The 15,931-nt window shown below is 43.3% G+C and overlaps 1 protein-coding gene across 1 annotated transcript; it reads right to left on the bottom strand.

The window, feature by feature from the left end:
* Positions 1 to 355: 355 nt before the first annotated feature.
* On the bottom strand, positions 356 to 11,551 carry LOC124545429. The gene is made up of 2 exons (XM_047124348.1): positions 11,490 to 11,551; positions 356 to 879 (listed from the first exon to the last, which is right to left on the bottom strand). Exons 1-2 carry the CDS (start codon positions 11,496 to 11,498, stop codon positions 514 to 516), a joined length of 375 nt encoding a protein of 124 aa, XP_046980304.1. The 5' UTR covers positions 11,499 to 11,551; the 3' UTR covers positions 356 to 513.
* Positions 11,552 to 15,931: the final 4,380 nt, after the last annotated feature.

The raw sequence follows: 15,931 nt of genomic DNA, 5'->3' as shown, positions 1-15,931 counted from the left end.
ATCTTTCTTTCTTGCATCCCTCTCTCTCGCTTTGCGTTATCCATTCTTTTCTTGTTCTGCAACTCTCATTCTCTGCTTTTTGCACCTCTTACCTTTCTTCTCTCTGTCTCTCTCCCTGTTTATGTACCTACATGTGGCTGTGAGTACTATATACAAGTATACAAGCGCATTGATTGTGTTTGCCGTCTTTCCCAGTCTGGTCGTGCAAAGCAAGACTGGTGATGGTTTTTCATGGCTGTGTAGTTGGAGCATTGAGTGTTACCCCTCTATTAAGATCAGATTACGTGGTTCTGCAAAAAGTCGAGAAAAATAATGGATGTCACCTTAAACACGAATTCAATGAAAACTCTTTCACTATAAAGGCACAAACACAATTTTATTCACACAAAGTACATACATGCCTGCAGATAGGTTAATCCAGAATATATTATAAAAGGATATGTGAACTTACTACTGTAAGCAGAGGGAACAACAGCACTGGGGTCGACGTCACGGCATTAGATATAGCTGAGTTTATTGACAGACGGGAGTTCGCTGCTTGTTACAGGGCAGGGGGTGGTAGGTTCCGATGGGTACGTGAACAGGGGGGTAGGCAGTGTTGTTTATATTGACGTTGGGGTTGAAGCTGCCAACGCCGAAGTTCACCCTACCCACTCCAGAGTCGCTCGATGCACCTGGTGAAGGATAATGCTTGTTATTTACATTGACGTTGGGGTTGAAGCTCTTATCGCCGAAGTTCACATCCCCCACTCCGATATCGCGTCTCTCGTTAGGCTGATGTTGCTGGCGCTGCTGGCCGGTACTGCCGGTGCTGGGATTGGTGGGCACTGCAGTAGCAAAGCCGGCGGCTGCTGCGCCCAGGACCACCACGGCGAGCACCTGCGGAACAACAGGTAAAGGCTTAAAGCCGACTCACACCAGATATCAGTGAAGAAGGGACGGAACGCTAGGTGGGGTCACGGTCAGAATTTGGTCTGGCCATACTAGACGCAATGTGAGTTCAAAGTCACTTCACCTTACCACAATTATTGGAGAGGTCAAAGTAACGTTATGATATACTATCTGCGACACTAAAAGTCGTACTATAATATCAGAATTAAGGAATTGCCAGTGATAAAGTTTATTACTGCAAATGAAAACGTCATAAAGTATGATCAGCAAAGAATTTGCATGGTAAATAGATCAAAATTGGAACAACAGGGCAAGTTTCTTCTGAACATTTCGAAACGATGACTTTACTTGCCAGAGAATATATATATATATATATATATATATATATATATATATATATATATATATATAGTGCTATTCGTTGTATTTAGTTACTTATTTCTAAATAACAAATAACATCAAATACAAACGTAATATTCTCCTTCAAGAGAGACAAAATTTTCCACAGTTGAAAAAGTTATTTCATGGAAATTGGTTCATTCATTTACGTCCTTATTTGTAGACAATGCATATTCTGCCCAAGAGTAGCAAAACATAAATTAGTTTTCACTCTCAGCTATGTGGCGTCCCTTGTGCAAGAACACTCAATAGAAAAAAATATCGAAGCTTTCATGGGCCTTCTGTGCGTATCACAAAAAGCAAAGCAAGAGAATCGAATACAGTCTAAGAAGGTACAAAAACGAAAAGTTCACAGCTGTTGAGTTGAGAGAGTGCAGATAAAGTAAGGTAATTTACAATTTTAAAAGACGATGACGGCAATGCCAAAGCTCTCTTCCCGAGACATCTTGGCTCTAAGGTCCCGTCGGCCTGGTACTGTTCTATTGACTGCCTCAGTGAATCCTTTCATTTGAAATGCATAGTGGATATTACTGTCCTATCGTTCCCTACCAGAGCATTACATCAAGTGTGAATCTACGTTTACATAGCCTTCCACCATGTAGGAATACAACTCAGGGAAAATTCTAACTGTGTCTGGTTTTTTCTCATGAACAATATCTCTAAGCTACAATGCATTTAAAGAAATGCATAATGCAACCATCAATGGCTTTTCTAATGAGTGTATATTCTCCAGCAATCCGTTTAAGTGAAGAGATCATCTTTAAATCAAGGATTAACACCATATAAAGTAAAAGACACCTATTTAAACGTTTTCATTTGCACCATATGTTGCGAGTGTTTATATGTAAAACTTCGAATTAAAAACAGTTACTTTAGCGACCCCAAGAAACATATTCCTTTAACTTGATGTAGTGAAGACCTGTGACCTGAATTCAGTCTCATGACCGAATCTAAATCTCTGAGAATAAAAGCATATCACAGTAATTTTTGGACGTTCTGGGACACCGTACTAATGTTCACTTTCTTCTAACCACGTTTTGCGTTTCAGAAATATACTCGGAGAGCCAAAGAAACTGGTATATCTATCTAATATCGCCTAGAGCCCCCGCGAGCACACAAAAGGGCAACAATACGACGTGGCATGGACTCGACTAACGTCTGAAGTAACGCTGGAGGGAACCGACACCATAAATTCTGCAGGGGTGTCTGTAAATCCATAAGACAACGAGGGGTTGCAGATCTCTTCTGAACAGCACGTTGCAAGACAACAAAAATATGTTCGTGTCTGGGGAGTCTGGTTGACAACCGAGGTGTTCCAAATCAGAGGAGTGTCCCTCGAGCCAATCTGTAGTAGTTCTGGACATGTGAGGTGTCGCATTGGCCTGCTGGAATTGGCCAAGTCCGTCGGAACGCACAGTGGACTTGAATGGTTGCAGGTGGTCAGGCAGGATGCCTACCTACGTGTCACATGTCAGTGTTGTATCTAGACGTGTCAAGGATCCCATATCACTCCAACTGCACAAGCCCCACACCATTATAGACACTCCACCAGCTTTAACAGGTCCCTGCTGACATGCAGGTTCGACGGATTCATGAGGTTGTCTTCACAGAAGTATACATTCATCAGCACGATACAATCTGAAACGAGACTCGTCCAACCAGGCAATATGTTCCCAGTCATCAACAGTCGAACGGAGGTGTAGATTGGCCTAGGCGATGCGTACAGCTCTCTGTCGTGCGGTCATCAAAGGTACACGAGTGGGCTTTCGGCTCCGAATGCCCTAATCGGAGATGCTCCGTTGAATGGTTCGCGCGCTGACACTTATTGATGGCCCAGCATTCAAATCTGCAGCAATTTGCGGAAGGGTTGCCCTTCAGTCACGTTGAGCGATTCTCTTCAGTCGTCATTGGCCCTGTGCTTGCAGAGTGTTTTTCCGGCCGCAGCTATGTCGGTGATTTGATGTTTTACCGGTTTCCTGATATTCGCGGTGCACTAGTGAAATGGTCGTACCGGCAAATCCCCAGTTTATCGCTACCTCGGAGATGCTCTGCCCCATCACCCGTGCGCCGATTATAACACCACGCTCAGACTTGCTCAAATCTCAATAAACCGCCATTGTAGCAGCAGTAACCGATCTAACAACTGCGCCAGACACTTGATGTCTTATATAGGCGTTGCCGACCGTAGCGCCGTATTCTGGCTGTTAACATATATCTGTATTTGAATACGCGTGCCTATACCAGTTCCTTTTGCACTTCAGTGTAATTACAGTACGCACAGGGTGTCACAGAATTCGTACTCTGCAATGTCTCAGGCGTCTTTCCTAAAAGCAGATCAAAAAAAGGGCACCACTTTGCGTTACAGTTTTATTTAATAAGCGCATGGAGATTCCAGCGAACTCCAGTGGCAGACGCTGCAGGAGAGACTTGCTACATCACTGTATAGCCTTCTATTATAGTACCACATGGAGGCCTACCGACAGTCGTTCTTCCAGCGAAGTGTATGTGGCTCGAAGGGGGAAAGGCAGAAGTGAGGCTGGTTCAGAAAGAACCTTCTGTCACACACGATAAGGTGGTTTCGCAGTATAGCTGCAGATGTACTACATATTTAGTACTTTTCATTTTCATTCAAAGACGGTGTATTATACACTCCTGGAAATTGAAATAAGAACACCGTGAATTCATTGTCCCAGGAAGGGGAAACTTTATTGACACATTCCTGGGGTCAGATACATCACATGATCACACTGACAGAACCACAGGCACATAGACACAGGCAACAGAGCATGCACAATGTCGGCACTAGTACAGTGTATATCCACCTTTCGCAGCAATGCAGGCTGCTATTCTCCCATGGAGACGATCGTAGAGATGCTGGATGTAGTCCTGTGGAACGGCTTGCCATGCCATTTCCACCTGGCGCCTCAGTTGGACCAGCGTTCGTGCTGGACGTGCAGACCGCGTGAGACGACGCTTCATCCAGTCCCAAACATGCTCAATGGGGGACAGATCCGGAGATCTTGCTGGCCAGGGTAGTTGACTTACACCTTCTAGAGCACGTTGGGTGGCACGGGATACATGCGGACGTGCATTGTCCTGTTGGAACAGCAAGTTCCCTTGCCGGTCTAGGAATGGTAGAACGATGGGTTCGATGACGGTTTGGATGTACCGTGCACTATTCAGTGTCCCCTCGACGATCACCAGTGGTGTACGGCCAGTGTAGGAGATCGCTCCCCACACCATGATGCCGGGTGTTGGCCCTGTGTGCCTCGGTCGTATGCAGTCCTGATTGTGGCGCTCACCTGCACGGCGCCAAACACGCATACGACCATCATTGGCACCAAGGCAGAAGCGACTCTCATCGCTGAAGACGACACGTCTCCATTCGTCCCTCCATTCACGCCTGTCGCGACACCACTGGAGGCGGGCTGCACGATGTTGGGGCGTGAGCGGAAGACGGCCTAACGGTGTGCGGGACCGTAGCCCAGCTTCATGGAGACGGTTGCGAATGGTCCTCGCCGATACCCCAGGAGCAACAGTGTCCCTAATTTGCTGGGAAGTGGCGGTGCGGTCCCCTACGGCACTGCGTAGGATCCTACGGTCTTGGCGTGCATCCGTGCGTCTCTGCGGTCCGGTCCCAGGTCGACGGGCACGTGCACCTTCCGCCGACCACTGGCGACAACATCGATGTACTGTGGAGACCTCACGCCCCACGTGTTGAGCAATTCGGCGGTACGCCCACCCGGCCTCCCGCATGCCCACTATACGCCCTCGCTCAAAGTCCGTCAACTGCACATACGCTTCACGTCCACGCTGTCGCGGCATGCTACCAGTGTTAAAGACTGCGATGGAGCTCCGTATGCCACGGCAAACTGGCTGAAACTGACGGCGGCGGTGCACAAATGCTGCGCAGCTAGCGCCATTCGACGGCCAACACCGCGGTTCCTGGTGTGTCCGCTGTGCCGTGCGTGTGATCATTGCTTGTACAGCCCTCTCGCAGTGTCCGGAGCAAGTATGGTGGGTCTGACACACCGGTGTCAATGTGTTCTTTTTTCCATTTCCAGTAGTGTAATTATATATAGTGATGTAATTCTTGTTCACTGCTGCCTATCTTATCTGCACAATCTGTATGAGGTGTGTATGCAACACAAATCGTTTAAAGTATGTGGCAAAAGTAACGGTGAATTGCGCTAGGTGTTCTGTCCCATTCACTTGCTTTCACAGATGGAATGCGATAATTGCTGCTGCTTGTCTAGTACTGCACCATCTCTAGGAGGAAGACTGGGTCCGTTCCGATATTAGCGATAAGAATAAATACACAAATTTCTTAAGGTTTTTGTCAGATTAGAACTGCGGACGACTATAACTGCGCCAGCCGCAGTGGCGGAGCGGTTCTAAGCGCTTCAGTCTCAAACCGCGCGACCGTTACGGTCCCAGATTCGAATCCTGTTGCGGGCATGGATGTGTGTGATGTCCTTAGGTTAGTTAGGTTTAAGTAGTTCTAAGTTCTAGGGGACTGATGACCTAAGATGTGAAGTCCCATAGTGCTCAGAGCCACTTGAACCATTTTACTATAACTGTGAGCCGCACAGTAATTCTTACCAGTTGTGGCCTGTGCTCCGAGAATGTACCCCAAGGAGTCTATTGTTGCTTAGGTTGCGTTATTTAACTTTTTCTGTTTTATTTTGTATTTGCTTTTATACTCATTGTCAGAATTTTTCGTAAATAATATGAATAAATCTTCGCATACTTCCCCGTCTATCCTAAATTCGTACACCCTATGGAAAAAAGAGAAGGATCAACTCGAAGCTATTATCCAAATCAGGCGGAAATTGGAAAATGTTATGTACACGTAGAGACAAACAAATGATTACCATTTCAGAAAAAAAAAAGATTGCTTCAAGAGATAAAACTTCAGAAGTTGAGCAGTCGACTACGCTTTGGTCGACCTCTGGCTTGGCACTTATTGATACAGTTTTTGGATGTCCTCCTAAAGGATATCGTACCCTAATTCTGTCCAGTTAGCGGGTTAGGTCGTCAAAACCTCAAGCCAGTTGGAGGGTCTACCCTTAATACTTGTAACTTTCACAACTGGGGATGAAATCTGTGGCCTTCCTGGCGAAGGTCGGGTTTGGCAAGCAAGAAAAGAAGCATTAGAAACTCTCTATGAGTGCGGGTGGGCATTATCTTGCTGAAAAGTAAGCTCAGGTTCGGTGCCCTCGAGGGCTAACAAAGATAGGAGCAGGATATCGGGGACGTAAAGTTGGGCTCTAAGGGTGCTGTGGGTGACACCCAAAGGGGTCCTGCTACCAAAAGGAATGCTACGCCACACCATTAGCTCTGGTTTTAGGGCCGCGTAGCAGGCGACAGTCAAGTTGCTACTCCACCGCTGTCCGGAACGTCTCCAGACAGATCTTCGACCTTGAATCTCATTGACTGGAGCAAAACTGTCTTCAGTGGTTCGTCCCCATGGCAGATGTTCTTCACTGGAATTCAGGAATATTTACTTAGTATTTTTTGGTGAAAGAGTTTCGTAAAATCGTGTTTAATAACTCTGCTTTAGTGGCACTGGCGTCGGTGACTTCAAGGTTGTTATCGCGCAGTGATGTTATTGATTGCGTCTTGCCACAGGTGTGCTTTATGTATGACCAGAATCTCTTTGGGTTTTCTGCCAGATTTCGAGACAGAGTTTCGTTGTGGGAATTATTGAAAGCATCTCACATTGAAGTTGTTGTTGTTGTGGTTTTCAGTCCTGAGTCTGGTTTGATGCAGCTCTCCATGCTAATCTATCCTGTGCAAGTTCTTTCATCTCCCAATACCTACTGCAACCTACATCCTTCTGAATCTGCTTATTGTTTCCATCTCTTGGTCTCCCTCTACGATTTTTACCCTCCACGCTGCCCTCCAATGCTAAATTTGTGATCCCTTGATGCCTCAGAACATCAGAACATGTCCTAACAACCGGTCCCTTCATCTAGTCAAGTTGTGCCACAAACATCTCTTCTCCCCAATTCTATTCAATACCTCCTCATTAGTTACGTGATCTACCCACCTACTCTTCAACATTCTTTTGTAGCACAACATTTCGAAAGCTTCTATTCTCTTCTCGTCCAAACTATTTATTGTCCATGTTTCACTTCCATACATGGCTACACTCCATACAAATACTTTCAGAAATGACTTCCTGACACTTAAATCTATACTCGATGTTAACAAATTTCTCTTCTTCAGAAACGCTATCCTTGCCATTGCCAGTCTACATTTTATATCCTCCCTACTTCGACCTTCATCAGTTATTTTGCTCCCCAAATAGGAAACCTCGTTTACTACTTTAAGTGTCTCATTTCGTAATCTAATTCCCTCAGCATCACCCGACTTAATTCGACTACATTCCATTATCCTCGTTTTACTTTTGTTGATGTTTATCTTATATCCTCCTTTCAAGACACTGTCCATTCCGTTCAACTGCTCTTCCAAGTCCTTTGCTGTCTCTGACAGAATTACAATGTCATCGGCGAACCTCAAAGTTTTTATTTCTTCTCACTGGATTTTAATACCTACTCCGAATTTTTCTTTTGTTTCCTTTACTGCTTGCTCAATATACAGATTGAATAACATCAGGGAGAGGCTACAAGCCTGTCTCACTCCCTTCCCAACCACTGCTTCCCTTTCATGCCCCTTGACTCTTATAACTGCCATCTGGTTTCTGTACAAATTGTAAGTAGCCTTTCGCTCCCTGTATTTTAGCCCTGCCACCTTTAGAATTTGAAAGAGAGTATTCCAGTCAACATTGTCAAAAGCTTTCTCTAAGTCTACAAATGCTAGAAACGTAGGTTTGCCTTTCCTTAATCTTTCATCTAAGATAAGTCGTAAGGTCAGTATTGCCTCACGTGTTCCAACATTTCAAAGGAATCCAAACTGATCTTCCACGACGTCGGCTTCACCAGTTTTCCCATTCGTCTGTAAATAATTCGCGTTAGTATTTTGCAGCTGTGGCTTATTAAACTGATAGTTCGGTAATTTTCACATCTGTCAACACCTGCTTTCTTTGGGATTAGAATTATTATATTCTTCTTTTTTGAGATGTTTGTATTCCTTTTTGCCTGCTTCATTTACTGCATTTTTGTATTCCTTTCAACAATTAAATTCAGTATCTATTCTGTTACCCAAGGATTTGTACTAGCCCTCGTGTTTTTACCTACTTGGTCCTCTGCTTCCTTCACTATTTCATTCCTCAAAGCTACCCATTCTTCTTCTACTGTATTTCTTTCCCCCATTACTGTCAATTGTTCCCTTATGCTGTCCCTGAAACTCTGTACAACCTCTGGTCTAGTCAGTTTATCCAGGTCCCATCTCCTTAAATTACCACCTTTTTGCAATTTTTCAGTTTTAATCTACAGGTCATAACCAATAGATTGAGGACAGAGTCCACATCTGCCCCTGGAAATGTCCTACAATTTAAAACCTAGTTCCGAAATCTCAGTCTTACCAATATATAATCTATCTGATGCCTTTTAGTATCTCCAGGATTCTTCCATGTATACAACCTTCTTTTATGATTCTTGAACTAAGTGTTAGCTATGATTAAGTTATGCTCTGTGCAAAATTTTACCAGACGGCTTCCTCTTTCATTTCTTAGCTCCAATCCATATTCACCTACTATGTTTCCTTCTCTCCCTTTTCCTACTGTCGAATTCCAGTCACCCATGACTATTAAATTTTCGCCTCCCTTCACTACCTGTATAATTTCTTTAATCTCATCATACATTTCTTCAATTTCTTCGTCATCTGCAGAGCTAGTTGGCATATAAACTTGTACTACTGTAGTAGGCATGGGCTTCGTGTCTATCTTGGCCACTATAATACGTTCACTATGCTGTCTGTAGTAGCGTACCCGCACTCCTATTTTTTTATTCATTATTAAACCTACTCCTGCATTACCCCTATTTGATTTTGTACTTATAACCCTGTTTTCACCCGACCAGAAGTCTTGCTCCTCCTGCCACCGAACTTCACCAATTCCCACTATATCTAACTTTAACGTATCCATTTCGCTTTTTAAATTTTCTAACCTACCTGCCCGATTAAGGGATCTGACATTCCACGCTCCGATCCGTGGAATGCCAGTTTTCTTTCTCCTGATAACAACGTCCTCTTGAGTAGTCCCCGCCCGGAGGATCGAATGGGGGACTATTTTACCACCGGAATATTTTACCCAAGAGGACGCCATCATCATTTAACCATAGAGTAAAGCTTCATGCCCTTGGGAAAAATTACGGCTGTAGTTTCCCCTTGCTTTCAGCCGTTCGCAGTACCACAACAGCAAGGCCAGATCAGTCGATCATCCAGACCGTTGCCCCTGCAACTACTGAAAAGGCTGCTGCCCCTCTTCAGGAACCAAATGTTTGTCTGGCCTCTCAACAGATACCCCTCCGTTGCGGTTGCACCTACGGTACGGCTATCTGTATCGTTGAGGCACGCAAGCCTCCCCACCAACGGCAAGGTCCATGGTTCATGGTGGGAGGCACATTGAAGTACGCACTATATTTCGAACTTACAGCGATCTGACCCGCTTTGTGTACCGTGAGGAATCAGTACCATCACTTATTAATTTATGTGGTATATATATCTCTCAATTACTGTCGATACTATCTATTTGAATTCATTCCACAACTTTTCTACGCTTACATGGTCAGACTGTCTCTTAATAAGGCGTTAAGACCATTATTATCATCTTTTTAAAATAGATATACTTTGCGTTTCTTTTTTATGGTTGTAGGAGTTACGGTATTCAGCCTAGCAGCAACTGGCATTTTTCGCTAATCCCTGTATTCGTCACGATATCCACTATTTGTGTAGGATTATTTGTTGCTAAGAAGTCAAATATGCTTTCGCAATCATTTTCGCTTCGAGTGGGCTCATGAACTAATTGTTCAAAATAATTTTATGAGAAAGCATTCAGTACAATTTTGGATGAGGTTTTATGCCTGCCGCCGGCTTTAAATGTTTAATTTTTTCAGCATATCGAGGGTAGATTAAAGTCACCTCCAACTATAATTGTAAGAGTGGTGTACCTATTTGAAATGAGACTCAAGTTTTCTCTGAACTGTTCAGCAACTATAGCTTCTGAGTCGGAGGGTCGGTAAAACAACCCAGTTAATAGTTTATTCCGATTGTCAAGTATAACCTCCACCCATACTATGTCATTACAAGGAAAACATCTTCTGACAGCAATAATTACTCCACTACAAATTGCATTTAATCTATCCTTTCTGTACACTGTTAGATTGTTACAAAAAAATTTCTGCTGAGTTAATTTCCGGCTTTAGCGAGGCTTTCTGTACCTATAACTATTTGAACTTCAGTGCTTTCTATTAGGGCGTGGACCTCTGGTTCTTTCCCAACACAGCTACGACGATTGACAATTACAATACCGATCGTTTCTACAACTAACGTATTGTCTTTTACCTGCCCACTTTGAGATGGACGCCCTTTCTGTGGTTCCCTGAGGCCCTCTAACCTAAACAACCACCCAGTCCCTTCCATAAAGTCCCCGCTACCCATGTAGCCGCTTCCTGTGTGTAGTGGACTCCTGACCTATTAAGCGGAACCTGGAAACCCACCACCCGACGGCGCAAGTCTAGGAATCTGCTGCCTACACGGTCACATAACCGCCTGGGCCTGATTCAGACCCTCCACTCAGCTCTGCACCGAAGGACCACAGTCGGTTCTATCGACGATGCTGCAGATCGGTGAGATCCGCCTTAATCTACCAAGCAAGACTGGCAGTCCTTGCCATTTCCGCTAGCCGCCCAGAACCAGAGAGAATCTCCTCCGATCCAAAGCGACATACGTCATTGGTAACGAGCCACCACCTGCAGTTGGCTGCTCCCTGTACTCTTCATGGCATCCGGAATCAGCCTTTCCGCATCCGGAATGACTCCCCCCGGTATGCACATGATGTACACACTAGCTTCCTTCCCCTATTAGGCAGCTATGTTCCTAGGAATCCCCATTACGCGCCTAATGGTGGAGCTCCCAAATGCCGGCAAACCCACACTTTGTGAATGCCCAGATAAATGATGTGTATATAAATTTAAAAAAAAGGTGAAATGCGATCAGAAGGACTAAATACGTAGAAGAAAGCAGAGGGAATCCTTCAGCTGAAGGTTAGTAACAACAAACCGTCGCATACTTACGGCTTTCATATTGGCTTGCTGAAATTGTGTGTCGGCCAGGAACGTGTTGGATCACGGTGTGTGCCTTCCTCTGGAGACGTCTGCTCTTTTATACTCATTCGGCCGCTTGTACTGGCCTCAGAATGCAGATTCATTGCCACAATTCAAGGGCTGGAGGGGAAGCGTGCAGTTGTTGCCATTGTGTGCTTCACTTTCCGCCTTCCCCGCTTCCCGGTACGGAGTCAGTTCCCACGTTTCCGCTTACCGGTACTCGTTGCTTAGGCCGAAATCTGAGCAGTATAACTGAAGGACGCCATACACTCTACTGCCGCATCGCAGAAAGAAGAACTATATAATGTGTGTGTCAATATGGAGGTGACGCAGCACAGTAATAATGTTCACATCTGTACGATGTATGTATGGGTGATAATTTTGTGGTGTGGTGTGAGATAGTATGCCATAGATTTTCAGGCTCACATGCGGTTCCTCTTCGTCCAAATGTCTTGGCCCAAACTCGTCTAGGGGTTGAACCGGACGTGTCGCATTACACGCCCTAAATTAGAGACTTGTGACCCTTTGGTTAAGCCGGCCGCAGTGGCCGAGCGGTTCTAGGCGAAACAGTATGGAATTGCGCGACCGCTACGGTCGCAGGTTCGAATCCTGCCTCGGGCATGGATGTACGTGATGTCCTTAGGTTACTTAGGTTTAAGTAGTTCTGATTTCTAGGGGACTGATGACCGTAGCAGTTAAATCCCATAGCGCTCAGTGCCATTTGAACCAACCCTTTGGTTAAATTGTCTGGCTGATGGAAAGTTTGTGAAATACAAATTTAATAACAGTAATAATAATATTGGTAACTAATATTGACAACTAAATTAACGACCCATAAAATATGATGGACACACAGTTACGATTTGGTTAGAATAACGTTCATTCAGAAAGCAAAGTAATAGAGAAAGTGGTCGTATCTAGAGTTACAATTACACTCGAGTGCATAACCATTTGACACAGTTCCGTCAGTTACAGTCTCATCGCGAAATACAAGTCCAATACTCTAACTCGCTAGCAACATGAAAAGTTTGAGCTTACAACAGACACGCGGCTGCTCACTGCTCAGAGACTAAGTCCCGGTTTAACACACAACGCGAAATTCTCTAAGTCGTTTCACTTCCTAGCTACCTAAACACGGACCGTCCGCTTTCACGTCTCCACCAGCAGTGTACCCTTTGGAGTCTAGACCAGGACTGTCCCACTGCCCTTCCCCGGCCGAGTCACCCCCGTGCCGATCACCGTTGCTCAACTGACTAGGGCAGTTCCCTTTCCTGAAGCCGTCCTTCTGATTGGCTACAGCTTATTCTACATTATTTTACATTAACTATTATGCACTAAATTTTACAAGAAATATTCAATAAGGGGTCATGCTGTCATCGTTCGTTGTGTTTGATGTGGAGGAAATGAAGATCTGATGCTTAACTGAAAATACTGATAATTTAAAATTAACTATTCCTTTAGACAAATAAAGTTACAGAGTTGATATTTACAACATTTGTCATTTTAATGATGCCCTTCTATATGAAATGTGGATCTTTAAGATCGACCAAAACGTTCAGATTTTAGCATTCACGTCTTTCTTACGAAACTGGTTGATTTCACTTTAACGGTAAATTATAAACTATTATAGATATCATCAATATTCCAGTTTTATTGGGATCGCCATGAAAATATATGAAGGGTACTAGATTAAAATTACTGTGGCTTCATGCCCTGAATTACTGCATAGTTAAATTGTTTTCATAAATGTTTCCGTTTATGGCTGATCTTAGGTGCGCCATATTTAACACTGCTACATCTCCTTGGCCACAAATTGCTTCTACGGGGTTTCCCTATGACATAGGTTCTTGTCTGTCTCACTCCCACACTGCAGCACCTAGACCTCATTCAGAACAATAGATGCCTGTAAATTTCCCCGTCTCTTGGCGAATCTGCACTCTGCGTGGTCTTGAACGACAGGGTTCGTTTCACAATTCCTGAAGGCTGACTCTTTTAGCCATAGACTTATATTAGAACGAAATTCTCGTTAACTCATAGTAGCCGCAGGAACTTGACACTCGACCTACGTTTCTTCAGCATCTAAATTCGCTCCACCCGATTATAAATTTCACAATGGAAGTGGAGAATGATGGTACTATATCCTTTCTTGATGTTTTCGTACGAAGGGAAGCAGATTTAACCTTGGGACACAGCATATACAGCAGGCCAACTCATACAGATCTCTATCTGCCGGCCACAAGTTGCTATCATCCTGCACAATCTTGTAGTTAATTACTTACGTGAGTTCACGGAGCACTTGTGGTATCTGATCCTGAAAGCCTGCCGAACGAAATACAGCACTTGAAGACAGTGTTCGACAAAACGGTTAGTATGAGAGACACACACGTAATTCATTCAGACCCAAGCGAGTTCTATCCAAGGAGCGAATTGAAGATACTAATACACCCATCACTTTGGCCTTTCTGCAGTATACTACGGTATATTGATAAGTTTCACTTATGGACTGTCTGACAGCAACTGAATAAAACACAATTTTAGTGCCATACGCGTTTCGCCTTTTTTTTCTGCAAGGCATCATCAGTGGCCTGGAATATGTACATGTGTTAGCTATTTTCTTTACATTTTTGTCACTGTGCCTATAGGTTATAAACAGTTCTAGTGGTTGGTATTTCCTATTAAGTAGTAATGTATTGAACTGTACTTACAGGTTGCGTAGACAGTTTCTTACATATTACGCTCCTGTTGCATTTTTGGTGTTGTTCTTCTTCCTATGAGCGCCAGTTTGCTGTTTTTTCCACATTCCACAGCACTATGCACTGAACGCTTGTTTTAATGCAATGTTTTGGTTTCTGTTGCCGATTGTCAAATGTTTTTTGCCAAAGATTGAATATTACTGCCAAACTTATGAGTGTAACTATTGAAGTATCTGTGGTCTGTCCGTGTATTCGTTTGTGTGAGTGTGTGTGTGTGTGTGTGTGTGTGTGTGTGTTTGGTGTGGTATTAATTTAATTTCATTTAATTTTATTGTAATTAGTTATTTATTTTTTTTTGTCCTGTGTATGTGTGTGTGTGTGTGTGTTTTAGTGTGATATGTATTTTTTTTGTGCTGTGTGTGTGTGTGTCTGTCTGTATTTTGGTGTTATATATATATGTATATATTTTATGTTATCATTTCCTTTATTAAATGTAGTAGGGAGCCTGTGCTGATGTGTGTTTGTTCATTTATCACATGTTTGTTTTCTGCTATCGCTTTCTGGATGTGGAAGTTTTCTTGCATTTGTATAAGATGTTTGTCATGGTTGCTTATTCTCATTATTTTCATTTCTTGTTCCATGTTTGTAGGATGATGGTTGTAGTGTTTTAAATGCTCTGCAAATATGGAATGGTTTGTTTCATACTTCCAACATCTGATATGTTCTTTGTATCTTGTTTCAAAATTCCTGCATGTCATGCCTATGTATACTGCATCACAACTTTGACATTCAAGTTTATATATTCCTGATTGTTGGAACTTGTCCCTCTTGGTAGCTGGCTGGCTTAGGTGTGATTGAAGGGTTTGCCCAGGCTTATATGCTATATTGAAGCCCTGTCTCTTTAGGATGTTTGCAACTCTGTGTGTTAGTTTATGTGTGTAGGTCATGGTGTACCATCTGGTTCTTTTCTGTGTGGTGTTGTCATTGTGTGTGTTTGTTGAGTGTGTTTGTAAGTTTTCAGCTTGTGAGTTCTTTTGTATTGTGGAAATGTTGTGTTTGTTTTTTATTTGTGTTTTTATTTTTTGATTGAGCCTGTGTACCACATGTGTGTCATACCCGTTGTTCTTAGCTATTTGTATGATCGTGTTCATTTCTTGTTCATAGTTTCTCTTGCTGAGTGGGATTCTGTTTAATCTATGTAACATGTGTCTTAGTGCTGCAAGTTTCTGGCTTTGGGGGTGGTTGGATGTGGAATGTATTATTGTGTCCGTGGCTGTTGGTTTTCTAAAGATGTGAAATGTATGTTTTCCATTTTCTTTTTTAATTGTAATGTCAAGAAAATTTATTTGATTTTCTTTTTCCATTTCAAGTGTGAATTTTATGTTCTTATGAGCTTTGTTTATTTCTGAATGGAGTTCATCTATTTTTTCACTTGGCTCGTCTACCAGACAAATAATGTCATCCACGTATCTGTACCAATATATGATTTTGAAACTTTCCTTTGTGGTTATCTTATCAAATATCTGATTTTCAAGGTGACTGATGAAAATGTTTGCTAGTGTTCCTGATATTGGGGATCCCATGGGCAGTCCATCAGTTTGTAGATAATATTCTTCCTCAAACTGAAAGTAGTTTTGTTCAGTTGTCAGTCTGAGCATATCTGTTATTTCTTTTATTGCGTCTGTGGTGAGGTTGCTGTGGGATGAGAGATTTTGTTCT

The sequence above is a fragment of the Schistocerca americana genome, chromosome 8, assembly GCF_021461395.2.
Source record: "Schistocerca americana isolate TAMUIC-IGC-003095 chromosome 8, iqSchAmer2.1, whole genome shotgun sequence".
NCBI classification, from domain to species: domain Eukaryota; kingdom Metazoa; phylum Arthropoda; class Insecta; order Orthoptera; family Acrididae; genus Schistocerca; species Schistocerca americana.
This window is presented reverse-complemented; position numbering and strand designations above follow the sequence as displayed.